Source organism: Camelina sativa, chromosome 5, assembly GCF_000633955.1.
Source record: "Camelina sativa cultivar DH55 chromosome 5, Cs, whole genome shotgun sequence".
NCBI classification, from domain to species: Eukaryota; Viridiplantae; Streptophyta; class Magnoliopsida; order Brassicales; family Brassicaceae; genus Camelina; species Camelina sativa.
The window spans coordinates 33,613,586-33,640,251 of record NC_025689.1 but is presented as its reverse complement, the minus strand read 5'-3'; the positions used below and the strand labels follow the sequence as shown (position 1 = coordinate 33,640,251).

Genomic DNA, 26,666 nt, shown 5'->3' with positions numbered 1-26,666 from the left:
AAATTAGCGAAACTGCATGGTAATTTTTTCTAAATATATGGCGTATTTTTATCGGTTATTTGAAAACTACATATGATCAGATTTTTTTTTGTTAACATGAAATTTGTTTAAAAAACTCAACCCAATTTATAGAATTTATAGAATTTATATATACTTGGCTGTTTACTATATATACTCGTAATGTAATCGTCTACGATTTACTCTGTTTTCGTGTCCGCATATTAGGAGGCCTCAAGTCTCTTATTTGGGCGTACATATGTTGAAGTCGCTATGTCTCATTAGTCCTTCTTTATTCATTTTTTGGGGGTCAATTATTCAATGTTTTTTCTTTAACTTGTAAGTTGTAGTTATTTTATTTGTTGATATTGAGTTAGGCAGCAACAACAAAATAAGGTTCTGGTTATTATTCTTGCATTGTTTAAATTATCTATATTATATGTGAAAACAGGACGTCTAAACCAATAATGATAGTTGACCAAAAAAATACTGATATACATATATACCATATTAATTTTGATAAAATATAGTTGGTGTTATACGACTAACTTTGCTAAAAGTAATATAGTATATCAAAACGACTGACTTATAAAGTTTTAAAACCTTAATATTCGATATACCGAATACCGAATAGGAGAACAAAACTTGTTAACTAATTCTGTTTCACCGCCAAGATTTCAAATAACTCTGTTCTAAAGAACTCTAGTTTAAAGTGTTCGCTAGTATACCAGTGACTCCCGGGTAAGATTTATACATACTATCTTTGTTGAAGTGTCTTGTTTTTGACTTCCCAATACTCATTGCCCCACTTTTCAACCTTTCTCTCCGCACTATCTTGTTTCTCATAAAACCTCTTGAGCTCATCATCTCCATAAGGCGGCGGCAAGTCACAAGCCAACTTGACGCTGGGAGACATAACCAACGAGTTGTCCATGCACTGCCTAGTCAGACCACCGTCAGTGATCGGACAAGCCATCGTCTCTGAACACACTTCGGTTGCATTTTTAGGCACAGTCACATCCAACTTCATTAGTTTCCCGTAGCCTTGCAACACATACAACATGTAATCATACACATACTTCATCTCTAGTCTCTTCATAATGTATTCACTTCCTTGTCTCCCTATAGCTTGCGCCTATATATAGATTTATAAGATGCATCCATGATTTAAACAAGTATAATTAAAAATCTTGGACACTATATGTTGCTTACCTTGTCAGTGTTGTTGTTACCCCATTCCACGGCGAACTTGAGATCACCACAGTTCTCGTGAGATTTAATGGGCCAATAATGTTCTAATGGAATCATACCTCTTGCGAAAAAATCGTAATACTTTGCTTTAATCAGTAGAGTCATACTGTCACATGCTAATATATATTTTTTGCTCACCGACCATGCTCGACCTTCTATGTAAATCTTGTACCTTAAATGTCCAAATTCAAAGCCCCAAAAAAGTTTATAATTATCCAAAAATTAGTCTAAACATGAATAGTACTATTAAATAGATAGTCACTGCATATATTACCTATGGGTGCATTGGTCTTCTAAGTTAGAACTTGGGAACCCTATCTGTCTTTCCTTCTCCCAATTCTGAAACCGCCATTACAATTACATATCAGATTTAATTTTTCGTAAAGTCATGATTTACTATCATGCATGCTTTTTAGGATATATATAGAACTATCCACAAATTTTATAACTTAAACTCGATGCTGACAATAAATGGGTTATATACCTGCTCATAGAGACGAACCATGGGATCATACTTATCGGAAAAATTACATTTCATAAAGTTCATTCTTCTTAGGGAAACCAGAGGGTTCCCTTTCCAATAAGCATATGGAACTCTGTCCTTCCATTTAACCCTTTTGTTGGCTTCTTTAATCGCCACAGATAATTTAGTCCACTCCTTTATATTCACCTCCGGCCTTTAGATATTCGCAAAAAGCATAACCAAAAAAAAAAAGTATCTGAAAACATATTAAACTAATACGTAAATCATAATTTAGATAAATTATAAAAGAATATAAACAAAACACATACTATACGTACCAGCCCCAGAAGCTCCAATCAGGGAAAACGATGCCGTATGCTTCACGGTTACCACAATACTGAAACAGCGGCGAAGGAGGCCACGTGGCATTTGGTTCTGCTTGCCTAAAGTCTCGTTTCCAAATAGCGGGTTTATCATCGCAGAAGAAGAGAAGCTCAAGATCAGGGACTTGGCCAGGATACATTCTTAGAAGCTGAAGTATCCCCCAGATTGTGAACACATCTCTTGACTCATAAGCCTTCTCGTACTGATCAACATACAATCTCCCTGACTTTATCACTAGCCTGAAGTGAGCCTTTGGTTTTGCACTCTCTAGTGTTTCCCTTGTGATCCCTGTCTCTTCCCACACTTTTAGGTCTTGTTGGATCCATCTGAAGTAGTCAGGACAAGTTTCCGAGGACGAGATATTTGCTGGTTTGAATCTGTCTGGGTAGTTTCTTGGACACGTTTGTGTGGTGTTGCAGTTTAATGGGTACGTGATGTTTGTGTTTGTAAATGTCGATATTGATGTCGTCATCATGTTCATGTGGATTATACTCTTACATATTATTACAAACTATATAATAAATAGTCAAAAGTCAATATATATGTGCATGACTAAAATGACAAAAGAAATGAGAAAAAGAGTCTTAGTGTAGTTAGTACCATATCCATCCAAGCACCGAGCATGAGGATGAAGACGATGATGACGATAGTGATGATGGCTAATTTCGAATGGGAACTCTGTTTTTGATGATATGTTCTTGCCTTCTGATTAAAAATTTTGTTGTTCATCTTCATAGTTACTGTCTGATTCAGATGACTTTGTTTAATTTACCCAGTGGATCGGAAAACCCATTTTAAAGAAGAGATTTGATTACATTTGTTGTAATTTGATGTATTGAAACATTAGTATTTAGTATATTACATTTTAGAATAACAAGTATACATATATCTTAACTTTATTGGCAATACAGTAATGTCATATATGATATTCACCAATTAATATAACTTCCATATTTATATTATTATTTTCTTTTAAAAATATTTTAGTACATTTATTTACATACATGTTAATAATATCTGCATATTTCCGGGAAATATAGATTTGCCAATACACTAAATAGGATGCAAATCGTCTTTAACACTTATTATAATCTCAAGAATCATAAATTATTTTCAGTACATGTTAACTTGTTAATAATATCTGCATCTAATCAATTCTTAACACATATATTTAGTTATTTACTAATGCCGATTTACTAGTAAATCATAGTTAAGAATTGATTAGATGCCATTATTAAACCAATTATCTCCTTAATTTAAACAATATTTATACTGGTCTAATGTTGCCCCATGTCATAATCCTAGTTCAAATTTGAAAATATGCATGTCAATACTCAATAGTATATGAGAAAAAAAGATACAACACACATTATATAAGTCAGTTGGCTAAATTGGATTATCTTTAATATTTTCCATACAAATTAAATCAGACTTACAGCTATACTTTCACTATTGAATAAATCAATCTTATTTTGGACCTCTCAAGTTCCAGTACTCATCGGTCCACTTCTCAACTTTTCTTTCCGCACTTACTTGTTTTTTAAGAAGCTTCTTGAGCTCATAATCTCTATAAGGAGGAGGCAAATCGCATGCAGCCTTAACGCTCGGAGACATAACCAAGGAGTCGTCCATGCACTGCCTGATCAGACCACCATCAGTGATTGGACAAGCCATCGTCTCAGAACATACTTCTGTAGCATTTTCAGGCACGGTCACATCCAACTTCATCAGTTTTCCATAGCCTTGCAACACATACAACATGTAATCATACACATACTTCATCTCTAGGTTCTTCATCATGTACTCACTTCCTTGTCTCCCTATGATTTGTGCCTGTATATACAGAGATTAAAACCATCACAAAATAATTATGAGTCGACATAGAACTGCGAAAAAACTAACCGAGTGGTGATAGTGATTTACTTGAATTTAAAACTATTTTGATTTTATATTTAGATAATTATTGCTTACCTTTTCCGTGTTGTTATTACCCCATTCCACTGCGAATTTGAGGTCACCACATTTGTTGTTTGGTCTAATGGGCCAGAAGTGCTTCATTGGAACCATACTTCGAATAAAAAAATCGTAGTACTCTGGTTTAACCAATAGAGTCATACTGTCACACGAAAGTATATACTTTTCGCTCACTGACCACGCGTTTCCTTCTATGTAGATCTTATATCTAAATGTCCATATTCAAATCCAACAATGTTTATTAAATTTTTAATATAACAAGCAAACAAATTAAAGTATAAAGTTATCTATTGAATGTATTCTGCATACGTACCTGTGAGTGCATTGATCTTCAAGGTTTGATCCTCTAAACCCTGCCTCTATCTCACTCCTCCAATCCTAGACAACAATGAATTATGAAGTCCTAGTCTATATAGATCACTATTCACAAGTACATGTTATGAAATAAAACTCATTATTAGAGAATGCGTGTAAAGTCATCAATTTCAAGTTTCATAGTTAGTTTCAAAGTTAAACACATATTGAAACTTGTATATATATATGGGGAAGATGTTGGAATTGGTGGACATGTAGAGATATATATATAATACCTGGACATAGAGACGAACCATAGGATCATACTTGTCGGAGAAGTTCCATCTCATAAGATCTCCTCTTATAGGAGAAACATGAGGGTTTCCTTTCCAATAAGCGTACGGATCTCTGTCTTCCCATTTCACCCTTTTGTTCCCTTCTTTTAGTGCCACAGATAACTTATTCCACTCCTTGATATTTAGCTCTGGCCTACAAAAATAGTTAAAAGGAAAACAAAAGAAGTCAATGTTTACATCACTTGTTTGTTACGGCCTTACGGGTCATCTGCGTTATATATTGACCAAATTAAAGAATGGTCATACCATCCCCAGAAGCTCCAATCAGGGAAAACGATGTCGTAGGCATCACGGTGACCACAGTAGTGAAACAACGGCGGAGGAGGCCACCTGTCTTTACTTTTTTTCTTAAAGTCTCTTTTCCAAATGGCGGGTCTATCATGGCAGAGGAAGAGAAGCTCAAGATCAGGGATTTGACCAGGATACATCCTTAGAAGCTGAAGTATACCCCAGATTGTGAACACATCTCTTGTTTGAAATGCTTTCTCGTATTGATGAACGTATAATCTCCCTGACTTTATCACTACCCTGAAGTGAGCATTCGGTCTTGCTTTCTCTAGTGTTTCCCTTGTGATCCCTGTCTTTTGCCATACCTTTAAGTCTCGATGGATCCACCTGAAGTAGTCAGGACATGTCTCCGAGGAAGAGATCGCTGGTTCGAACTTGGTTGGGTAATTTGAAGGACATGTCTGTGTTGTGGTGATGTTACGTGCTGTGCAGTTCAATGGGATCTTGATGATGATCTTGGGAATATCTGTAATTGTTTTTGTTGTTGTGGTAGTAGGGGTTCTGTTGGTGTTTCTTGTGAATAATGATGTTACTTGGAATCGATTCTCACCTAATACAAACTATTAACAAACCATGTTAAATAATTAAAGATCCAACTTCCATAGAAAAGTGTATGAAGTACTTTTATAAAAAAAAGTTTTGTAAGTATCAAAATATGCATGTAATTATTTAAATGGTTCAAATAGTAGATACACAAGTAATATATGTGTTAACTATTTCATAGCCTAATCTTTCTCTTTAACGTGTTATACTTGTATTAAGCCAAAAAAAAAGATCATGAGAAAGAGAAAAATTTATACCGTATACATCCAAGAGACAGAGGCACTAAGGAAGATGATGAAGAGTACGAAGATGAAGACTTTGGTGGTGACCCATGTCTTTGCAAGTTTAGAGTTTAGACTCGTTATTGGGTTTTGATGTCTCTGATGATGATGATCTTCTGTGGATTGAACCACGTGCGTGTTTTCCCTCATCGAACAAAATTTACAACAAGAACACAAGAAATAGAGAGAGAAATTAAGAAAAAACTTGTGATGCAGAGCTCACAGCTGGTCAAGGACTCTTTTATAGGGTAGAAAAAGGAATTTTGGATATATATTAGCCTGATTCTAAGTTTGATGCATAAGAGAAAAGGTTTCAGCCTGTAACTATAAGTTCGATTCGATGATCATGACATGATATTTAGTAATTGTTTCATGAAGGCTTGAAAGGGAACCACAGTGCACGCCTAATTAAGTCAAACCACCTAAGTCTTGTTACATATATATCATATTATATTTCGTTTTTATTAATTTTGAGATAACTAATTCTGCCTATGTTCTTTTTTAAAAAATGAAATAGACTCATGGAACCCGTGGGGGATCTTAATAATAACTAAGCAGCAAGGTGAGATATTCGAAATTATGCATTTTTTCAAGAGCCAAATATATTTTGAAATAGTTAATCTATACTTATGAAGATTTTCTATAAAAGATGAGATAAGTCATAAGAGAGTTGCGATCAAGATGGGCCAAAAGTTTGAAATTTCTATGAAAGGAAAAAAAAAGTGGAAAAAAATCAATTTTTAAAATTCAATTGATAAGATATTGGAGAAAAAAGGTTAAATTTCTATGACAAGATATTGGAGAAAAAAAAAAGGTTTGGCACTTTGGCAGGATAGACCAAACTGAGGACTAGTTTCTTCTACCTTATCTTAACATAACATGATAAGTTCCGTAATTAACTAACGTTGAAAAGTTTCACTTCATGCCAAAACAAAAATCACATCATCTTACTTATATATACAAACTAGAATCGATCAAGCTCGCGTTTGTAACGTTCCATATCCTTTTTTGTAATATGTAACTAACGAACTAAAAGTCATTTGATTTGCAACTAATTAAGTTAATAAAAACGCATAGGCGAAAAAAGAAGAATAAAACGTCACACGACGACCACTTTTGCTGCTCTACAGCACTCGTAAATTGAATACTTTTCAAGATCCATTTTAATAATTTTCCACGCTAACATAATTAAACCAGGCTGGGGACCGGGTTAGTATTTCAAGTCTTGTCAGTGCAATTTCACCCAAAAAACAAAAAAAAGTCTTGTCAGTGCAATGTCATGTGATTGAGGTATAATAATCTGTATGTTGTATCAATGATAAATCTAGTTCACACTTTTATTGCTTAATTTAGATACAAGCTAAACCAAACCAAACTAATTAAAATTTGGACAATTAACAAACATTTTAATTATTTAACGACTCACAGTTATATAGGTTTACTGCTGAAAAATCTTGTTTTGAACTTCCCAATACTCATCTGTCCACTTCCCAGTCTCTCTCTCCGCTCTTTTTTGTTTGTCAAGAAAACTCTTCATCTCATCGTCATCATAAGGTTGTGGCAGATCACAAGGCGCCTTGACGCTCGGAGACATGACCAACGAGTCGTCCATGCACTGCCTAATCAGTCCGCCGTCAGTGATCGGACAAGCCATCGTCTCCGAACAAACTTCCATGGCATTTTCAGGCACTGTCACATCCAACTTCATCAATTTACCATAGCCTTGCAAAACATACAACATGTAGTCATATACATACTTCATCTCTAGGCTCTTCATTAGGTACTCACTTCCTTCTCTTCCAATTGCTTGTGCCTATGTATATCGATTTTATAAGATCATGGCAAGAAATATATAAAATATAATAATTGCAAGATAAAGAACTGTTATCGATCGGTGTTGGACATATACTATCGTTTAGTTACCTTATCGGTGTTGTTGTTGCCCCATTCAACAGCAAACTTGAGATCACCACAATGGTGAGGTCTTATGGGCCAGTAATGCTTCAGTGGGATCATACTTCTTCCGAAGAAATCATAAAACTCTGGTTTAATCAGTAGAGTCATGCTATCGCATGCTAATATGTACTTCTCGCTCACCGACCATGCATTCCCTTCTATATAAATCTTGTACCTTCATTACCATATATCCATATCTCAAAAACGGTACTATATATTCTAAAATCAACTAAATTTTTTCAAATCGATCATATTGCAAACATATATATACACACACCTGTGGGTGCATTGATCTTCTAACTTTGATCCTTTGAACCCTGCCCTAGTCTCCCTTTTCCAGTCCTGAAATAAACACGAGAAAGTAATCCAAATCTCCATGTCTATTAAATCACATGTTCTTTATTTTAGATTAAAAAAAAAAATGATAGACATTTACATGATCAACGTCGACGTCTTAAAAAAATTGGTAGACATTTACATGATCAACGTCTTATGGTCCTGACTTATCTCATGAGTAAGTTTTTTTCATCTACGGTTAGTTTTTGAAATTAAACTCGATAAAAATTTCCAACATGTTTGAATACAAATTAATTTTTTTTAAGTCAGGTATAGATAGATAGAGATATATACCTGGACATAGAGACGAACCATGGGATCATACTCGTCCGAAAAGTTACATTTCATAAAGTTTCTTCTTGAAATAGAAACCATAGGATTACCTTTCCAGTACGCGTACGGAACCCTATCTTCCCATTTTACCTTTTTGTTCCCTTCTTTTATCGCCTCTGATAACTTGTTCCACTCCTTTAGGTTCACCTCCGGCCTATAATTAATCTTACTAACTTTAGTTTTCAGTTTTTATTCATTTTTAATTACTATAAATTATATAAAAATAAATCTAATATTTTTTGGGGGCATAAGGATTAGTTAACTGATTCCTAATGATTAATTGCTATTATTAATTGCAACAAAAATTTATTTATTTGGCTATATGTAGTGTATATATATAACTGGTTAGATCAGGGGAGCTCCTAATCCGAAAAAATATTTGATTTGATTCTAAAAACACTTACGTACCAACCCCAAAAGCTCCAGTCAGGGAACACGATGTCGTATGCATCACGGTGGCCACAATAATGGAACAACGGCGGAGGAGGCCACGTGGTGTTGTCCTCTTGTCTAAAGTCTCTTTTCCAGATACCGGGTTTGTCATGGCAGAGGAAGAGAAGCTCAAGATCAGGGACTTGACCAGGATACATTCTCATGAGCTGAAGAATCCCCCAAATAGTGAACACATCTCTTGTTTGGAATGCCTTATCATACTTCTGAACATACAATCTCCCTGATTTTATCACTAGTCTGAAATGAGCAATTGGTTTTGCTCTCTCTAGTGTTTCCCTTGTGATTCCTGTCCCTTCCCATACCTTTAGGTCTTGTTGGATCCATTTGAAGTAGTCAGGACAAGTTTCCGAGGAAGAGATCTCTGGATCGAGCTTGGTTGGATAGTTTGAAGGACATGTTTGTGTGGTGTTACTGTTGAGTGATGTGCAGTTTAATGGGATCTTGATGATGATCTTGGGGATAGTTCTCTTATTGGTGTTTCTTGTTGATATTGGCGATATTTGGATTCTACTCTCGGTACCTAATACAAACTAAAGAATCATAGGGCATTATATATCAATGCGTTCAAATGAAAAAAAAAAAACGTACATTCACATGACATTGTCATTTGTTTTTATACACGACATAATTGGATTAATAATGAGGTTGAAAATTGTATTCCTGAAATAATTAATTAATTAATGAAAACTAAAATGATGCATTATTCCTGAAATAATTTTATGCATCATTTTACCATATCCTAACAAAGAGATAAAATTGTATACCATATCCAACCAAGAAATAGAAGCACCAAAGAAGATGATGAAGAAAACGAAGATGAAGATTGTCGTTGTGACCCATGTCTTTGCTAATTTAGACACAACTTGGCTTTGTTGTCTCTGATGATGATATCCTGTGGATTGAGCCACATGTATGCTCTCTCCCATCGAACAGAAGACGAAAAGAAAGATAATAAGATCTAGAGAGAGAGAGCTAGAAAAGACTAGCAAAATTTAGCGTCTTAAGGTGATGAACACATAGCTCACTTCTCACGGGTCTCTTTATGAGGTTGAAATTAAATAAATTAATAAATTTTGGGGTTGGATCAATACACAAAGATAAGTTTAAGCCTATGCTTATGGGATTAGGATCACTGATTAGTGCGGAACTTACGAAGACTTTACGGAGAACTAAAGCGAACGAAGCCTAATATTTAATTAAGTCAAACTCTTTCAGCCTCTAACGTTGCGTAATTAATTTTTTTATTTTATTTTCACCATTTATATAATATAGTTCGATGTTAATTTTATTTTAATCTTTTCTTAGTTAACTAAGACTCGTTGCAACTAAGTTAATTAACAACGCAGAACGGTAAGGAGTCGGCCAATACTTCCACTCGTAATTCGTAATGTAGTATGTAGTAGTACTCTTTTTTTATATCTTTTTGAAAATAATCCCATTTTATCAGGATTAAAAGTAAAACCGAGGCCCCGATTTATATTTATAACTAATATCACCGACACATGATTAAGGTATAGGAATCCGTAATACTAAGCTTAAGATGGTCAACCCCTCGTTAACTACATAATTTGAAAGACTTTATACATTCCTTACGCATGGTAGTATATTAGTATGTTTTTTTTTGGTGTGATACTGTTAGGTATTAGGTAAAGTTTAAACCAACATTTCGAATTTATCTAACATGTTTACTAAATTTATTAATTATATGTATTCTTTAATTAGGAGACCAAAATCAATATTAGGAGTTCGACGAAAATCATAGTTTGTTTTCTACAATCAAATCTCGTTTGTAACTAGCTAGCTCGTAATTTAATTCGATTTTGCTATTTACAACAAAAAAAAATTAAGGGTTCTTCTTGGTAAGATCTTGAAAGTATTGGTCCTCCCATAAGTCAACTTGACGTGTTAAATTAGTTTTTCTCTCAAGAACCTCTTGTAAAACTAGAGGGTCATAAGGAGGAAGCATCCCACAAGGGGATTCTTCACTTGGAGACGTTACCATAGACTCAGCCATGAAATCTCTCCACCGTTCCGTCGCGGCACATCCCATACTATCGGGCGTGATCTCTTCGGCATCTAAAGGAATCTCAGGCTTAAACTTCAAGAGCTTCGCATACTCTTTGAGTAAATGAAACATGTAGTCATACACATACTTCATATTCACCTCCTCTCTTATAAATCTACTCCCCATCTCTCCTATCTCACGAGCCTACACAACAACAAAAACAAGAGTCAATTTGATACAAATCGAACTTAAAGGTCAAATGTAATAAATCTTTAGTTAAAAATGGACCTTGTCCACATGGGTATTCCCCCAATGTACGGCGAATTTCAGAGAAGTACACTTTGAGTCGTCTCTTATTGGCCAATAGTGTTGCAATGGCATCATTCCTCGTATATAGAAATCGTAGAATCTAGGTTTTACATATAATGTCATTGAGTCGCATGCCATTATGTATTTCTCACTAACCGACCATGCCCATCCTTCTATATATATCTTGTATCTGTTACATATTCCCCAAAACCATGCTTAGAAAAATCAAATCATGTATATATTCATACCTAAAATTACTAAACGTGTATAGTAATACTCCTTTTTTACCTGTGGGTGCACTGGTTCTCTAGTTTGGAGTTCTTGTATCCTTCTTTTGTTTCCTTATCCCAATCCTTAAAAACCATTATCCAAATTCAGATAACTATTAATTTATGTCATAATCTTTTGGAATTGAAATTTGGGAAAACCTGAATATAGAGACGAGTATTCCACTCTTCATGTTCTGAAACATTACACTTGAGAAGATCTCCTCTCGTAGGATCAACATAAGGATTGCCTCTCCAATAAGCGTACGCCACGCGATCCTCCCATTGCGTTATATTGTTCCCTTCTTTTATCGCCTCGAGCGATTCATCCCATGGCTTCACGTTCACTTCAGCCCTGGCCCATTAAAAGCCCATATTAATAGTCTTCTTAAAAATAAAAAAATAAGCCCAGTAATGTGGTTGGGTTGGCTTACCAGCCCCAGAAGGACCAATCAGGGAAGACAATGTCCAAGCTGGCGTCATCAGAACAGTAACGGAAAACTGGAGGTGGTTCCTTGTCTGGTTGACCTATAAAGTCATCAGATCGGACGACGGGACGATCATCAGCGTCGAACATAAGGTCGAGATCAGGTAATCTCCCAGGGTACCTCCGTAACAACTGTAGGATTCCCCACAGAGTAAAATCGTCTCGTGTTTGGATTGACTTCCTATATCTCTTAACGTACGCTTTCCCGTTACGTATGACCAATCTAAAATGCGCCGTCCTGCTCGCTTCTTCGACCATCCTTTTCGTTATCCCCGTTTCTTTCCACGGCCGTAGATCCTCGTGGATCCAACGGAAATAAGAAGGACACGTGGATTGTTGTTTTGAACGGTTTGGATTTAATCTCGAGCCGCTATTATTCTTCTGATAGTAGTAATGATACTGAGTTTGATGTGATTGGTTCTGTACGGCGTCGCATTGGTATGGAAATGTAGGTTGGTGTTTCTTTGTTATTAGCTTGGAACCTGCAAGAACATTCTGAAAGAGAGAAGGTCAACGGTTATACTTTATTTAGCTACGTACTGAGATTTGTATTGAAAAAAAAAAGGAAATCTAAAAGTTATTGGATATAAAAACTCACAAAGTCGTGAAAGCCCAAGAAGTCTAAGAGGGCAGCTGAAATGAATAGAGAAACGACGATGAAAACAGTTGCTTTCATGATGCCTTTCCCAGGGAACGACGACAGTACCGTGTTATGTCGTCGTTCTTCGTTGTTATTCATCTGCATTTTGTTTCTTTCTGTTGTTGAAGCACAAATGTGTGTTGTTTTGTAATAGAAGATTGGAGAAAGAATCGAGGAAAAGACTAATTAAGGAGTATGAATCGAATCTTGAAGCAATTTGGCTTTTCTTTCTTTTTATGTGTTGATATGTGATTTAATTATGGGTTTTCGTTGGCTCACTTATATGCACGTTTATTCGATCCCTGATATATATATTTTAGGTTACCGAAATTAATTAAACCCTATAAATATATAGTTTTTTTTAATACTCACTAGACTACAATTTCTCGTGAGCTAGTCGGCAAGTCCCAGCTCCCTTAATTTAACGTGGTGTTAGAACTGAGAAGATAAGAAGACAAGAAGGAGATAGAGAAATGAGCTGAGCAGAGATAATGACCTATGCGGCCCATGAAAGAGATAAGGAAATGATTACTGTTCATTCATTAGATAAAGAAACCCTATTAAGGAGGGATCTTTCTTTTAATACAACAACAAGTATACAACCTTAGCTTAGGGAAACATCATGTAAAACGACATCACTTAACATTATTATTATTATTGACTTATTATTGAACCCTCTACTTTTCTCCAAGAGGTTCTCTTACTCTTCTCCTGACTCCTTTAGACCATTTCCAGTAGTCTCCTTCATTGACTAAACTCCTTTCTTCTACTGGTTCTCTTCTTCATAAACATCACGTGGCTCGTTCTAAGAAGTCAATATATTCTAAGTTCCAACTGCCCACAAAATACGAGTGAACTTGGCCCCTATAGCTATAAGTAGCGTATCTAACTTCGGCAAGTCTCAGTCACATACAGAGCCGGTCCAAAGGCCAAGCTCATGAAGCATGAGTTTGTGGCCTTATTTTATGTTGTGTATTTTATATACAACTTTCGGCCTTGTTTTCCAAAAAATGTGTTTATTCTAGTGGCATTTGTCTATGTTAGTTGGAATGAGTGCATGGGTTCAAGTCTTACTATTACCAAAACAGTCATTTTATTTTAATTTGATTGTGGCCTTTATTAAGATAGAGACAGCTCTGGTCACATAGACATTATAGATCAATAGTTTAAGATCCACTGTGCTTGACAAAAAAAAAATGAGTTTAAGATCCACGGTCAACTAATCTTTATTCGTCCATTTAAAGGGCCTTATAATTATTACAAAATAAAATCTTTTAAAAGTCCTTTATATTATCATGAGGTATACGCTGGATCTAGGAGCCAAATCTGTGATTAGGCCTCTTTAGAGAGCTTCCTTGCTTCTTCCCCCCCACATTTTCGTAATAATAGTATATATGCATGTTCTATACGGTTACAAGACGAATGGTACTAAAAAAACCATTTAATATTTTGTTTGAACTAGATGGAAAGCCCCAGTACTACAAAATCATGAAATTATGAAGCCTCTCTCTCTCTATTAAGAAGGTTTTTTCTCAACCATATATATATCTACAGAAACAAAGTTTAAATTTTTTGAGACTTGAGAGAGTTTCGTGTAGTTTAAGTCAAACAAATCTTGTCGAGTAGTTGTCTTTTGGTCAACAAACTTTGTCCGTTAGCTCTTTGTTATCTTTTTTCGAAATGGATAAATCAATCTCCTAACTAATATGAAATCGGCCCAATCAAATCAGGCCCATCTACTATTGCACGTATCATACACGCACTGAACCGATGCAAACTAAAAAAAAAAAGAAAAGGATAACCTCCACGCGCCAAACAAAACAACTCATCAGAAAGACATGCTGCTGCACTCTTGGATCTTCTTATTAAACGTATCTGTCTCCAGCGTGTCTTCCTCCACGTCATGCTTTTGTCCCGACATAATATTATTATTATTATTTAAACCGAAGAAGATCCACTTAATTATTAGTATTTGATTATTCTCAAAACAGTCTGTATTTTTAGAATTTTTTAAATTATTAAAAAAATGCTTTGTTACAAAACTGTTGACATGATTTATTACGTGGTAGTATTTATTTAACTAACCGTAAATTACCTGTCTGTCGGCAAGCTGACTTTTGTGTTCTAGCCGTAGGATCTGATGACTTTGTAAAGCTCAACGGATGTGAAAATAAGATAATTTTAAACAAAAGAAAACGCTGTAAAATACGCTACACGGTATCATCAGCTAATTGTAGTATACAGTATAAACCTCTTTCTGTTGCTTTGAAAATAAAATAAAATAAATTATTTCATTTTTGTCATTTTCGTTTTTATTTTATTTTTATTTTTGTTCTCTCTGTTTCTTCGGCTGAGAAGACTATGGCGGAGGAACAGAAGATAGCGTTAGACACAGAGTCTCCGGCCAAGGTTGCCGCTCCAGCTCCGACTCCGGTAGCTCCTGTTCCAGCTCCGGCTCCGGTAGAGGTTCCTACACCAGCCCCTGTTCCGGCTCCGACTCCGGCTGATGTCACGAAAGACGTTACGGAGGAGAAAGTTCAAACACCATCTCCGGAGCATATTACTGATGACTCCAAAGCCCTTACCGTTGTTGAAAGTAAGTTTTTTTTTTTGTCTTTAGGCATAATATTGAATCATTGATGATTGGTACTCTCTGATATGCTTCTGCTTTGATAATAAATTATGGTTTTTTCGGGTTTAAGTTTGGATTTATTGTTTTGTTGTTGTCATACACTTATATGATTCTATGTTTATATGATCTGTATGCGTCTGCTTGTGACTCTCTTTGTGTCAAGTTTTTGGGTTTCTTTTGTTGTTGATGTTATTCTAATGGAGTGAGATTCTTGCAGAACCTATAGAGCCTGAACCCACGAAATCTTCGTCTGCTTCTCTCGATAGAGGTGAGAGCTTAAGCAATAATTAAACCTTATGTGACTACTTTCTGGTTTGTGAATAAATGTTTTGTGGAAGTTGTTACTGAGCTTTTCATTTGTGTTGTATTGTAGATGTTAAGCTAGCTGATTTATCAAATGAGAAGAGATTGTCTTTCGTCAGAGCGTGGGAAGATAGCGAAAAGAGCAAAGCAGAGAACAAGTAAGAGATGTTTATATGATCGTTTAGGTTCTTTTGTCTGATTTTTTGCTAACAAATTGAAATGGGAACAGAGCTGAGAAGAAGATCTCTGATGTTCTTGCTTGGGAAAACAGCAAGAAAGCTGCTGTTGAAGCGCAGCTCAAGAAAATTGAGGTATATATAGTAAACTTGGCATTATAGAGTTGAGATGGAAACTATATTGAATTTGAAATGTGTTTTGGAATGTAGGAGCAACTAGAGAAGAAGAAAGCAGAGTATGCAGAGAGGATGAAGAATAAGGTTGCAGCGATTCACAAGGAAGCAGAAGAGAGGAGAGCTATGATTGAAGCTAAGCGTGGAGAAGACATTCTCAAAGCTGAAGAAACTGCTGCTAAATACAGAGCCACTGGAATTGTTCCAAAGGCTACTTGTGGATGTTTCTAAATCTTGATATTTTCCAATACATGTTTCTTTGTGTGTTTTTTCAACTGTAAAGTGTTAACAATTTGTGTCTTCTTCTTCTCTTCATATATATGGCTTTGTATTGATCTTGTTTGTATATTAATTTTGTGTGTGAAAAAACTTCAGAGTGAAATATTTGTTCATTGTTTCTCTTGTGCTATTTTTCTCAAGCATTATCAAAATCATGAAGAGAAGATTGATGCTCAACTCATTAAGGATCAAGTTAATACTAACTAATGCTAATTTACATAGATACTATAGCTCTACTTCTGAAGACCAAAAAGAACCAAAGTTTTAAACTTTTTCTTACTAGACTTTCATAAGATGATTAGAATTTAGAACCCATGGAAACAACACCAACATGAGACTCTGTGTAGCTGTCAATGTTCTCTTCCAAGAAGCTCATATCGTCATCACTTATTGGGAAATCAAGAAGAAGTTGAAGAGCAGAGTCTGTTGAGTCATCCTCGAGGTTATTTGAACATGGGGAATACTCAGAACCATGAATCGCCACAGTAACAACCTCTTTCCCTCCAAAAGACTTTGTTGAGCTCTTTTGTAGTGCAGATGATGAAGATGTCGTCCGAGAGCAAGGGCTTTGACTAGTAGTTGTTGATTCATCTAAAGGAGCAAGATTCCTGAAAGCTTCACCAATCTCAGAGTTCCATATGCGTAAGAAGTGATCACAGTCGGTTTTTACAGCTCCACCAGCGGAAGAAGGACAGAAGAGCATCGATTCTCTAGAAAGCCTTGCCTCAGCTTCAACTCTAGCACTTTCCCATTGAGCCATGTGGCGAGTTGTGGGAGAAGATGGAGCTTGTTTGGGTAACCCAAATGAAGTTACTGGCTCATGAGTTTTAGGATCAAGACCCATAGATAAAAGACGTTTCTTCAAATGAGTGTTCCATAAGTTCTTGATCTCGTTGTCTGTTCTTCCTGGAAGCTGTGCTGCTATAGCAGCCCACCTGAGAAAAAAAAAACCAAAAAATCAGACAATGTTAAAGAAGCTAGAGAAGAAGAAGAAGGTGGAGAACAAAGTACTAAAAGACCTGTTTCCGAGAATGGCATGAAGCTGAACAACAAGTTTCTCTTCCTCAGCAGTGAAAGGACCTCTCTTTATGTCTGGCCTTAGATAGTTTGTCCATCTCAGTCTACAACTCTTTCCACAACGAAGTAAACCTGTTTAGTTTCCCATAGTCAAACCAAAACTTATTAAGATGAAACGCTTTTTATGAAGCTTCACTCAAGAACCCTATTTGTCAAGTTTCTATAAAAGCCTAAAAAAAAAACTTTTTAAAGATTTAAAAAATTCTTCTCCAAGTAATTGAGTTTTCAGTAAAAAGCTTGATGTAAAGATGAAAACTTTCTCCAAGAAGAAGAGTTTTGTTTTGTTTACCAGCTTGCTTAGGGAGTGTTCTCCAGCTACCATGGCCATTTTTCTGGATATGAGCAACAAGAATCTCATCTTCATCAGCCGTCCATGGACCTTTCTTCAAACCTTTCTTATCACAACAAGGTGTTCTTCCCATTTTGTTGTCCCTTCACCTCACTAAAACAATAGCTCTTTCTTTTTAATCGAGAGAGAGAGAGACGAAACAATTGAAACAGCTAGTAGACTTTTAGACTCATTATAGAAGAGATAGACAAGCCCCAAAGTGAAAATAAAGAGAGAATTTTTGAAATAAGGGAAAAATAAAGTATGAATGTTTTTTTTTTTTTTTTTTTTTTGGTCTGGTTTTAATGTCGTCTAGATGAAATAAAAAGCCAAAGGAAGCAATGAATTTACGATCTATGTTTCTTTGATACCTATATAGTATAGTAGTAGTAGTTATTTATATAGGGATATTATTAGAGAAAATAAAAATAATAAATAAATACGATTGTGTGTGGGAATAGAGACACGAAAAAAGGACGATCAGCAGCGAGCTTCGAGCCGGCCCTGAGCATTTAATACACGCAAAAATTCGTACAACCATTTATTTAGATTTGTATTTAATGTTCATGACAGCAACAACAGGTCGTTCAAACAAGAACAACAAAAAATCATGATTGCAAATATTTGGACCCTTTTGTTTAACATTTTCCCAAATTTTGCAAATAATAAATAGGGTTGCCTATATAGTGTTTTTTTTTTTTTTTGTAAATAATTCCTAGTAAAACTTCAGAGTTTCATTGTCAAACAAAAATATAAAGCATATGAATATTTTGTGAATTAGGGTGGTTCATTTTAATTTTGATTGATATGATGACTGATGAGTATGACCCCAAGTTTTGATGTCGAAAACAGCCAAGGGGAAAAAGTAAACAAGAAGTGGGCTAGGGTTTGAAAATTGCAAGAAACAGGAAATAAAAGTGCATTAATGGCGGATAATACGAGACATCCCTCTTTAGCCGGGAAATAAAAAAACAGAGAGAAACATTTATTGTTATCTTAGAAGAAAAAAAGAAAGAAAAAAAAATAATACTCATGGAGAAGTTAATAAAGAAAGGAGCAGGAAGTGTAAGTAATGGAGACGACAGTGACTTGTGTTGTAGGAGAGCTAGCCGATGGAAATGAAATGTGATGTGACAAACACGTTTTAATGAAAAAAATTATAAACTAAAAAACGAAAACATGGTTCATTTATTATCAATTGACTATTTTTATATATTTGAGATATTTTCTTCTGTGAGAGTTATTTTTGTCGAAGTTTCTGTGCTGTGGTTTTTACTCCAAATTTCACTATTACTAGTTTTTCTTATAAGAAATTAATTACAGAGTCATAAAACAATCCAATAGAAAGTAGACACGTAATGTATGTGTAGGCTTAGGGATCACAAAGAGTCAAAGATAGAGAAGCAAAAGATACTGTTTGTGTAAGAAGGACCTTGCTGACATACCAGTGGGGTCCAATCATAAATAAATGTGGTCAGCTACAAGTCAAAACCCCGTATACTACTATACGCTTCTTTTTTCTGCTACATATGTTTCATAAATGTTTATTTTAATGTAAGAATTAAATGAAATCATATCTTTTCGTCAAGTAGGGAGAGATCTACACAGCAATAAAAATTTTAGATACTGAATTGAGATAACACTTACAAACATGATTGCCAATACTTAGTTATAAACATTACGGATGAAATAATAATAGGCTTAAAGATTACGTAAAATATTTACTGAGGCATAAAATACCAACCAACTAGAAGAATAACAACAAGCATGAGGAAGAAAGAAATTCTTTTGGAAAAATCAAAATAATTTTTTTATGGAAGTACAAAAATAAAATAAACAAAGTGCAACTTTCATGATATAGAAATCCTAAATGTGCTGAGGCCCATAGTTCCAAACAAAGCCCAACACAAAAACAAAACAGAGAGGAGGGTCATACGTGAGTTCCGTCATACGTTCTATCTTTTATTACTAGCCAAGTCAAAGAGGAGCCATAAGTGCAACGTAAAAAGGTTTCATAGAACCAGGAAATATAAAAAGTCTAGAGAGAGAGATTAGAAACCAAACCAACTCTGTAACGAGTCTTTCTTTACATGAACCGCCAAGCACTAGTTGCCTCATCTCCTCCCCATCGAGCTTTGAGAAACACCTGAAACATTGGGGCACATTGGTCTTAAAAGATGAAATCTAGCTAGCTTTTTTTTATTCTGTTTCAATATTGTCTTGACAAGCTAAGAGAGAGATTAGTCTTTACCATTTTAATCAACCCGTGTCTCTCTTCAGGTGGAGAAACGTTTCATGCACGGTTACAAGTTTACTGACAGTAGATTGCTTGATCGATATTAGAAGGAATTGGTTTGATTTCAGTCCCAAGTTCCTGCTCAGTCTGATACCTGTTTTCAGAACATGATAAATGACTAAGAAAACTATACCGACACAAAATCCCGTTAGAACAGTGGAAAGAAGGAAAGACATACATTTTGAAGCGATCCTCGTATGTTACCAAATTCACAGCCAATCCAAGGTGTCCAAACCGTCCTGATCGTCCCACCTGAGCATTTCACAACATGAATTAAGAAATATGAGGATGTCCTTGAGAGAGAACTTAGGTAGATCATAAACAAATTTTGTTTCGACCTACCCTGTGTAGATACGACTCGGAAGTCCTAGGAAAATCAAAGTTGATCACTACATTCACAGCTTGAATGTCTATTCCACGAGTAAACAGATCTGCACAAGTCATTTCACAATAAGTCAAATCATCATCATCATTGTCAAACTACAAGTGGTCAATGTTTAAAGTACATGCTTGACAAACACAAAGCATACCGGTGCAGACGAGATTCCTGCAAGCACCATTGCGGAACTCATGGAACACTCTGTTTCTATGGTCTTGAACCATCTTTGCATGAATGTAGAAGCATGAATAACCAAGTTCTGTGATTTTCTTAGCCAACAGCTCCACTCGATTGACAGAATTGCAAAAAATTATCGATTGATTTATTTGCAGCTGGGATATATAAGAAAAACNACATTGGTCTTAAAAGATGAAATCTAGCTAGCTTTTTTTTATTCTGTTTCAATATTGTCTTGACAAGCTAAGAGAGAGATTAGTCTTTACCATTTTAATCAACCCGTGTCTCTCTTCAGGTGGAGAAACGTTTCATGCACGGTTACAAGTTTACTGACAGTAGATTGCTTGATCGATATTAGAAGGAATTGGTTTGATTTCAGTCCCAAGTTCCTGCTCAGTCTGATACCTGTTTTCAGAACATGATAAATGACTAAGAAAACTATACCGACACAAAATCCCGTTAGAACAGTGGAAAGAAGGAAAGACATACATTTTGAAGCGATCCTCGTATGTTACCAAATTCACAGCCAATCCAAGGTGTCCAAACCGTCCTGATCGTCCCACCTGAGCATTTCACAACATGAATTAAGAAATATGAGGATGTCCTTGAGAGAGAACTTAGGTAGATCATAAACAAATTTTGTTTCGACCTACCCTGTGTAGATACGACTCGGAAGTCCTAGGAAAATCAAAGTTGATCACTACATTCACAGCTTGAATGTCTATTCCACGAGTAAACAGATCTGCACAAGTCATTTCACAATAAGTCAAATCATCATCATCATTGTCAAACTACAAGTGGTCAATGTTTAAAGTACATGCTTGACAAACACAAAGCATACCGGTGCAGACGAGATTCCTGCAAGCACCATTGCGGAACTCATGGAACACTCTGTTTCTATGGTCTTGAACCATCTTTGCATGAATGTAGAAGCATGAATAACCAAGTTCTGTGATTTTCTTAGCCAACAGCTCCACTCGATTGACAGAATTGCAAAAAATTATCGATTGATTTATTTGCAGCTGGGATATATAAGAAAAACATAACTAGTTTAGAACATCCAAATCAAGTGCCAAATACTTCTGTAGTTACAGGGATATGTCTAGACATCTGACCTTAGAGAAAAGTGTGTTGAGGCAGTGAACCTTCTGTCTTTCTTCAACAAAGGCATAATATTGTGTGACACCCACAAGCGTGAGTTGATCCATGAGATTGATAACATAGGGCTTCCGGAGATGGCGATCCTTAAAAGCCTTGACAGTGACAGGAAATGTGGCGGAAAACATCAAAAATTGACGATTTTGTGGCAGAAACTGTATCAATTCCTCTAGTGAAGGTTGGAATTCTGCAGACAAAAGCTTGTCGGCCTGGAAAAAGTCATTAGTAAGAAGTCAGAAACATAATCAACATCAGGTAGATAAAGAAATAGAAGAAAGAAGGCTTAAGGGGTAAATGACTTTTAGCAGTCGTAAGTATTAATATGCATAAGTATAATACCATAATTTTTGAATCTTCAACAGAGAGAATGCAAGGCAAAATTAGGAAAATTCCTTTTAGCAGTAATCCCACAGTTTTTTATTCATCGATTTAAGCAATGATGACATGAAGAACATATACTTGGGGAGCCATATCACAAAGATATAGTTAAGATCAAGATATTAGGAAAAGCTATCAGGAGCTCACCTCATCCATTACAAGCATTCCACAGTCTTTCAAAACACACACACCCTTTTTTGTAAGATCCAATATTCTTCCAGGAGTTCCAACCAACAGATGTACAGGTTGATGTAGTCGCATGATATCATCTCTCAGACTGGTACCGCCAGTGGTGACCATTACCTGGATATTCAAATACTTGGAAAGCTCTTTGCAGACCTGTGATGTCTGAAGGGCCAGTTCTCGCGTTGGCACTAGAATCATGGCTGCATAAGAAGATGGAACAACAAGTGTTGCAAAGAAAAACACAGTCAGTCAGTAACTATTTTTTCACAATATAGAAAAGAACCCAGTCATTGGTTTCACTCTACTAGGCATAGACAACTGATCACACAACAACTCAACAATAAAAAGAAAAAAAGGGTAGCAGCATACCTTGAATAATATTGTTATTTGGATCAATTTTCTCGAGGACTGGAATGCAGAAGGCACCAGTCTTTCCTGTGCCGTTTTTGGCTCTAGCAAGTATATCACTACCAGTTAAAGCAATTGGAATGCTCTCTTCTTGAATTGGAGATGGCTTCTCAAAACCCTTCTCATATATTCCCTTTAACAGATCTCTTTTCAGAAAGTAATCTTCGAATTCATTTCCTTTAGTAGCTGTCACATCCTGCAGAAACAATATCAAAGACAATGTTCAACACAAACAACAATCCTCAAGAATACTTTGTTTCTGAAAAATATCAAAAGTTCTCAAGGAAGCCATACCGCAGTCTGATAACGTGTGTCAGGAGGTGGGAGCCTTAACGTTGCCTTCCAATCTTGGCCACTGAGAGTAACAGAGAATCCATCAGCAAAACAAAGAGATACAACTTCACCACAAATCAAAATCACATTACATATAACGTCTTTACACAGCACAAATCATTACTCACTGCAATCCAAATCTATCCATAACTACCAAAACGTAACCACTAGTTGTTTCCAAGAACAGGAACTTACTTAGGTTCGCTGGTAGCTTCGGACTGAGACGTCTTCTGAACCTCATTAGCGTTATTGGCGTTTCCAGGAATCTGAGGGCGTCTTGACCACTGTTGCTGCTGGTGCTGCTGTTGTTGTTGATGCTGGAGTTGCATCTGCTGAGGGTTCTGCGGATAGCCGCGCTGAACATACTGCTGCTGCTGATGATCTTGAGGCTGCTGTTGCTGACGATACGACTGATGATGATAATCTGGATTCGGCGGCGCACCACGTCCGGTTCCAACACCCGGTGGATACCTTCCTCTGTTATTATTATTCATCACAAATCTCGATCTCGAAAACTTTTTTAAGACACAGACAAACCCTAAATCGACCTTTTACAAAAAAAAAAACTACGAAAGAATCTGAGAGAGTTTACAGAAGAAAGAGAATGCTCGTACAAAAACCTAGGGGTTCTAAAGAAACTGATCCGTGGAAACAAACTCTAGGCAAGATCGGGATTGCTCAAATAAAACCACAAACCGGTCCGCCAGAAAGGGAAGAAAAAAAAACGAATCGAGAGTTCCGATTGATATTATCACAACACAAATCCGAAGAAGAGAAAGTGAATTAAGAGAAAATTTTCTCGGGAAAATTTTTTATTGAGTGGTTCGGTTACAAAAGGAGGAAAGTGACGAATCCACACACACTCGCCGGCGTCTTTATTTTGTTTAGGGCGTCAATGGATTTTCTCTTCTTTCTTTCTTTCACAGACTCTCTCACTTTATTATCGTTTATTTATCAAAACGACCTTTTTGTTTTCTATTCTTTACATCAATAACCCATAGTTTCCTTTTCTTTCCGATTCACCCTATGTTTTATTGTTTTGTCATATGTGACACTTAATTCTTTGCCATTTTTTCAATTTCTTAATTGAGTTCTTCTGATAAGTAACATTTTTTTCTTCTAGTTACATAACAAAATCATTTTCTACTGATGGTGATGGGTAGGTAGGTATATAAACTATGATGGTTATAAGGCGCAGTCTTGTAATGTTAGGTTAGGTTAGGTAACTTAACTTAGGTTAGGTGTATTCTTTGTTGTATGTATTATAAGGATCTTCATTAATAATTACAACTTAAAATCGGAAAAGGTTATATATAAGCTTTTGTAATGGGCGTAAATAGTGTTTTTCTTTTTTTTTGATGATAGCGTTTTGTTCGTGTGTGCCCCTTTGCTAATCCATAATTAGATTATAGAATATTAGATTGATATTAGACATATTTTTAAGGGTTCTCCTCACTCGAATCTCAACCATCAGAACAAACACAATTTTGCCCGGCCCTTCCTAGGTTTTTGATATAATAAAAAGGCAGAGAGCTCATAGATGGGGAAAAAAAGGAAAAACATTGATCCATCTTCGAACTCTTTCGTAAATTTGAAAGAAGAAGAAGGGAGAGAGAGAGAGAGATAACAATGGCGTTTACAGGGACACTAGACAAATGCAAGGCGTGTGACAAGACGGTATATGTTATGGACTTGATGACATTGGAAGGAATGCCTTATCACAAGTCATGCTTCAGGTGCAGCCATTGTAATGGCACTCTCGTGGTATATATCTATCTACCTTCTTCTTCTTCTTCTGTCTCCATTTATTGTTCCTCTTTGTTTCTATGATAAAAAAAAAAAACATGTCTTGTCTTTTACAGATAAGTAACTACTCATCCATGGATGGAGTTTTGTATTGCAAGACCCATTTTGAACAACTCTTCAAAGAATCTGGAAATTTCAGCAAGAATTTTCAAACAGGTTTGTCAAAATCCTCTGTTCTTTTAATCTTTTGTTGAAATCTTTTAATCTAGTGGATACTTTGTCTTCTTGATTGATCTTTCTTACAGCAGGAAAGACCGAGAAATCGAATGAAACGGTATGAACGACAATTCTTCAACATACATTCCTCTGTTTTTTTTTTTCTTTATTGTTATTTCTTCCATCTTTTTCTAATCTGTTTTCTTGGTGTGATCATCTGCATAGTCGAGGGCTCCAAACAGGTTATCTTCCTTCTTTAGCGGAACACAAGACAAATGTGCAGCTTGTAAGAAAACAGTTTATCCTCTAGAGAAGATGACAATGGAAGGAGAATCTTACCACAAGACTTGCTTCAGATGTGCACATAGTGGTTGTCCATTAACACACTCTTCATATGCTGCTCTCGACGGCATCCTTTACTGTAAAGTCCACTTCAGCCAGCTTTTCCTTGAGAAAGGTAATTACAGTCACGTCCTCCAAGCCGCCGCTAACAACCGTCGCACGGGGGCTGACGAAGACAAAGCCGAACCCAAAGAAGATGAAGCTAACCCTAACCCTAACCCTAACCCCACCGAAGAAGAAACTTCTGATGCAGCAGCAAGTGAAGAACATGAGTCCTAAGATGATCCGGGAGAGTTTTTTTTTTTTATAAAATATATCATCATCATAAATTGTTAAAAGAGCCACAGTTTTCTTTAACTAATGCAACGAGGTAGATCCAAATTCTGTTTTTGTTACTTTTGTTTATGGAACTGCTTATTATTATATTTGTAAAGTATTTTATTCAAGTTTACAAGTAATGTTTTAGATCCAATTTGTAGCCAAACAAATAATTCATATCCATTACTCCTTGGTGCCAGGATCAGAGAAATTCAGGTGTGTGTCATCTTAGTATGTACTAGATTATTAAATTCAAGTTTTTTGTTTATTTTTTTTTGTTAATATACTATTTTAATACTAATTTTGCTAATGTACTCTATTGTTAATTTTAGTGATTTAGTATATACTCCACGGTATACAGCACAACAATTCTTTTTTTATACATTTTTAATCAAATCAGTTTGAATCAACATATTTTATAGGATATTATTAAAATAGTAAAATGAGGATTTAACTCATATTGAAGTATATGTTAATAATATTTTATTTTTAGTGTTATCATTTCAATTATGTCATGTCGTCTAACATGTCATGTAATATAACAACTCCTTTGTGTTGTTTTAAAATTTTAATATATTTAAATATTCATAATTTAAAACTTTTTATTAAGTTTAGATATATCATTTATGAATAAACTTCTTAAAAAATTTATTAACTTTTATCATAAAGATATATTTAAAATTTAAATCAAATTTATGCAGAAAAAGATACATTTTTATTAACTTTATATATTATATGATGATTCAATACATTTAAATTTTAAAATCAAAAAGAGATGATAGGAAAATAATTTTTTTTTAATCTGGAATAAATCTTCTAAATATCTATATTAATTGTAGAACATTATCTATATATATATGAATATTTAAAATATTTTAATTATTTTTGACTTGCTTGTTTATAAATATAAGCATTTAATGACATTCAATGGTAAATGTATCCAAACAAATATTTTTGAGCAAAAAGTGCTGCAAAAATACTAGTATAGATTTAAGGAAATTTGTTAATCTAAAATGTGGAGAGGATGTTATCTTATTTTTTACTACATTTTTCTTTTGAAGAAATTAACTTGGAAACAATGAAATTATATAGAAAAGAAAAGAGATAATTTTTTAAAAAATGTAAAGATAATATGATACTTTAT

General features: G+C 35.3%; 9 protein-coding genes across 10 annotated transcripts; 2 read left to right on the top strand and 7 right to left on the bottom strand.

Moving 5' to 3' along the window:
• On the bottom strand, positions 755-2,807 carry LOC104788418. The gene is made up of 6 exons (XM_010514163.1): positions 2,696-2,807; positions 2,050-2,606; positions 1,733-1,925; positions 1,523-1,587; positions 1,210-1,420; positions 755-1,132 (listed from the first exon to the last, which is right to left on the bottom strand). The coding sequence occupies exons 1-6, from the start codon at positions 2,717-2,719 to the stop codon at positions 755-757; spliced, it is 1,428 nt and encodes a 475-aa protein (XP_010512465.1). The 5' UTR covers positions 2,720-2,807.
• Positions 3,441-6,250, bottom strand: LOC104788417 (O-glucosyltransferase rumi homolog). The gene is made up of 6 exons (XM_010514162.2): positions 5,808-6,250; positions 4,966-5,567; positions 4,660-4,852; positions 4,383-4,447; positions 4,067-4,277; positions 3,441-3,928 (listed from the first exon to the last, which is right to left on the bottom strand). The coding sequence occupies exons 1-6, from the start codon at positions 5,979-5,981 to the stop codon at positions 3,563-3,565; spliced, it is 1,611 nt and encodes a 536-aa protein (XP_010512464.1). The 5' UTR covers positions 5,982-6,250; the 3' UTR covers positions 3,441-3,562.
• LOC104788416 (O-glucosyltransferase rumi homolog) lies at positions 7,148-9,924 on the bottom strand. The gene is made up of 6 exons (XM_010514161.1): positions 9,674-9,924; positions 8,865-9,439; positions 8,418-8,610; positions 8,065-8,129; positions 7,755-7,962; positions 7,148-7,644 (listed from the first exon to the last, which is right to left on the bottom strand). Exons 1-6 carry the CDS (start codon positions 9,833-9,835, stop codon positions 7,270-7,272), a joined length of 1,578 nt encoding a protein of 525 aa, XP_010512463.1. The 5' UTR covers positions 9,836-9,924; the 3' UTR covers positions 7,148-7,269.
• On the bottom strand, positions 10,628-12,880 carry LOC104788415 (O-glucosyltransferase rumi homolog). Its single transcript, XM_010514160.2, has 6 exons — positions 12,575-12,880; positions 11,924-12,471; positions 11,652-11,844; positions 11,512-11,576; positions 11,203-11,413; positions 10,628-11,118 (listed from the first exon to the last, which is right to left on the bottom strand). The coding sequence occupies exons 1-6, from the start codon at positions 12,719-12,721 to the stop codon at positions 10,753-10,755; spliced, it is 1,530 nt and encodes a 509-aa protein (XP_010512462.1). The 5' UTR covers positions 12,722-12,880; the 3' UTR covers positions 10,628-10,752.
• Positions 14,903-16,293, top strand: LOC104788414 (uncharacterized protein At3g61260-like). Its single transcript, XM_010514158.2, has 5 exons — positions 14,903-15,212; positions 15,466-15,516; positions 15,622-15,709; positions 15,781-15,862; positions 15,938-16,293. The coding sequence occupies exons 1-5, from the start codon at positions 14,978-14,980 to the stop codon at positions 16,130-16,132; spliced, it is 651 nt and encodes a 216-aa protein (XP_010512460.1). The 5' UTR covers positions 14,903-14,977; the 3' UTR covers positions 16,133-16,293.
• LOC104788413 (myb-related protein Zm38-like) lies at positions 16,362-17,979 on the bottom strand. The gene is made up of 3 exons (XM_010514157.2): positions 17,547-17,979; positions 17,200-17,329; positions 16,362-17,115 (listed from the first exon to the last, which is right to left on the bottom strand). Exons 1-3 carry the CDS (start codon positions 17,677-17,679, stop codon positions 16,479-16,481), a joined length of 900 nt encoding a protein of 299 aa, XP_010512459.1. The 5' UTR covers positions 17,680-17,979; the 3' UTR covers positions 16,362-16,478.
• Positions 19,354-20,749, bottom strand: LOC104789817 (DEAD-box ATP-dependent RNA helicase 12-like). Its single transcript, XM_010515459.1, has 6 exons — positions 20,743-20,749; positions 20,412-20,621; positions 20,224-20,312; positions 20,060-20,133; positions 19,837-19,975; positions 19,354-19,731 (listed from the first exon to the last, which is right to left on the bottom strand). Exons 1-5 carry the CDS (start codon positions 20,747-20,749, stop codon positions 19,897-19,899), a joined length of 459 nt encoding a protein of 152 aa, XP_010513761.1. The 3' UTR covers positions 19,354-19,731; positions 19,837-19,896.
• On the bottom strand, positions 20,685-23,801 carry LOC104788412 (DEAD-box ATP-dependent RNA helicase 12). The gene is made up of 9 exons (XM_010514156.2): positions 23,096-23,801; positions 22,862-22,922; positions 22,529-22,763; positions 22,121-22,359; positions 21,553-21,804; positions 21,279-21,459; positions 21,091-21,179; positions 20,927-21,000; positions 20,685-20,842 (listed from the first exon to the last, which is right to left on the bottom strand). The coding sequence occupies exons 1-9, from the start codon at positions 23,392-23,394 to the stop codon at positions 20,764-20,766; spliced, it is 1,509 nt and encodes a 502-aa protein (XP_010512458.1). The 5' UTR covers positions 23,395-23,801; the 3' UTR covers positions 20,685-20,763.
• LOC104788410 (LIM domain-containing protein PLIM2c-like) lies at positions 24,236-25,715 on the top strand. 2 transcript variants are annotated; one of them, XM_010514155.2, is made up of 4 exons: positions 24,236-24,664; positions 24,763-24,862; positions 24,955-24,980; positions 25,088-25,715. In XM_010514155.2, the coding sequence occupies exons 1-4, from the start codon at positions 24,530-24,532 to the stop codon at positions 25,481-25,483; spliced, it is 657 nt and encodes a 218-aa protein (XP_010512457.1). In that variant the 5' UTR covers positions 24,236-24,529; the 3' UTR covers positions 25,484-25,715. The 2 variants fall into 2 exon arrangements, with proteins under 2 accessions (XP_010512457.1, XP_010512456.1); XM_010514154.2 differs by having other exon boundaries at positions 24,952-24,980; positions 25,088-25,714.

Bases quoted from the DNA above. Each gene is read 5' to 3' on its own strand.
- LOC104788418 (XM_010514163.1), bottom strand. From the start codon at position 2,719: ATGCTCGGTGCTTGGATGGATATG. The intron at 1,926-2,049 runs GTACGTATAGTA...GAATATCTAAAG, and splicing joins GATTGGAGCTTCTGGGGCTG to GCCGGAGGTGAATATAAAGG. The intron at 1,588-1,732 runs GTATATAACCCA...TGGCGGTTTCAG, and splicing joins TGGTTCGTCTCTATGAGCAG to AATTGGGAGAAGGAAAGACA.
- LOC104788417 (XM_010514162.2), bottom strand. From the start codon at position 5,981: ATGAGGGAAAACACGCACGTGGTTCAATCCACAGAAGATCATCATCAT. The intron at 4,448-4,659 runs GTATTATATATA...ATTGTTGTCTAG, and splicing joins TGGTTCGTCTCTATGTCCAG to GATTGGAGGAGTGAGATAGA. The intron at 4,278-4,382 runs GTACGTATGCAG...ATGGACATTTAG, and splicing joins GAAGATCAATGCACTCACAG to ATATAAGATCTACATAGAAG.
- LOC104788416 (XM_010514161.1), bottom strand. From the start codon at position 9,835: ATGGGAGAGAGCATACATGTGGCTCAATCCACAGGATATCATCATCAG. The intron at 9,440-9,673 runs GTATACAATTTT...ATGATTCTTTAG, and splicing joins CTATTTCTTGGTTGGATATG to TTTGTATTAGGTACCGAGAG. The intron at 7,645-7,754 runs GTAACTAAACGA...CGATATACATAG, and splicing joins GCAACAACAACACCGATAAG to GCACAAGCAATTGGAAGAGA.
- LOC104788415 (XM_010514160.2), bottom strand. From the start codon at position 12,721: ATGCAGATGAATAACAACGAAGAACGACGACATAACACGGTACTGTCG. The intron at 11,845-11,923 runs GTAAGCCAACCC...TTAATGGGCCAG, and splicing joins GATTGGTCCTTCTGGGGCTG to GGCTGAAGTGAACGTGAAGC. The intron at 11,119-11,202 runs GTCCATTTTTAA...GTTGTTGTGTAG, and splicing joins GGAATACCCATGTGGACAAG to GCTCGTGAGATAGGAGAGAT.
- LOC104788414 (XM_010514158.2), top strand. From the start codon at position 14,978: ATGGCGGAGGAACAGAAGATAGCGTTAGACACAGAGTCTCCGGCCAAG. The intron at 15,213-15,465 runs GTAAGTTTTTTT...AGATTCTTGCAG, and splicing joins AGCCCTTACCGTTGTTGAAA to AACCTATAGAGCCTGAACCC. The intron at 15,863-15,937 runs GTATATATAGTA...TTTGGAATGTAG, and splicing joins CGCAGCTCAAGAAAATTGAG to GAGCAACTAGAGAAGAAGAA.
- LOC104788413 (XM_010514157.2), bottom strand. From the start codon at position 17,679: ATGGGAAGAACACCTTGTTGTGATAAGAAAGGTTTGAAGAAAGGTCCA. The intron at 17,330-17,546 runs GTAAACAAAACA...GAAACTAAACAG, and splicing joins AACACTCCCTAAGCAAGCTG to GTTTACTTCGTTGTGGAAAG. The intron at 17,116-17,199 runs GTCTTTTAGTAC...TTTTTTTCTCAG, and splicing joins CATGCCATTCTCGGAAACAG to GTGGGCTGCTATAGCAGCAC.
- LOC104788412 (XM_010514156.2), bottom strand. From the start codon at position 23,394: ATGAATAATAATAACAGAGGAAGGTATCCACCGGGTGTTGGAACCGGA. The intron at 22,764-22,861 runs GTATGGCTTCCT...TTGTTTCTGCAG, and splicing joins ACACACGTTATCAGACTGCG to GATGTGACAGCTACTAAAGG. The intron at 21,001-21,090 runs GTAGGTCGAAAC...TGAAATGCTCAG, and splicing joins CCGAGTCGTATCTACACAGG to GTGGGACGATCAGGACGGTT.
- LOC104788410 (XM_010514154.2), top strand. From the start codon at position 24,530: ATGGCGTTTACAGGGACACTAGACAAATGCAAGGCGTGTGACAAGACG. The intron at 24,665-24,762 runs GTATATATCTAT...TGTCTTTTACAG, and splicing joins ATTGTAATGGCACTCTCGTG to ATAAGTAACTACTCATCCAT. The intron at 24,863-24,951 runs GTTTGTCAAAAT...TCTTTCTTACAG, and splicing joins CAGCAAGAATTTTCAAACAG to CAGGAAAGACCGAGAAATCG.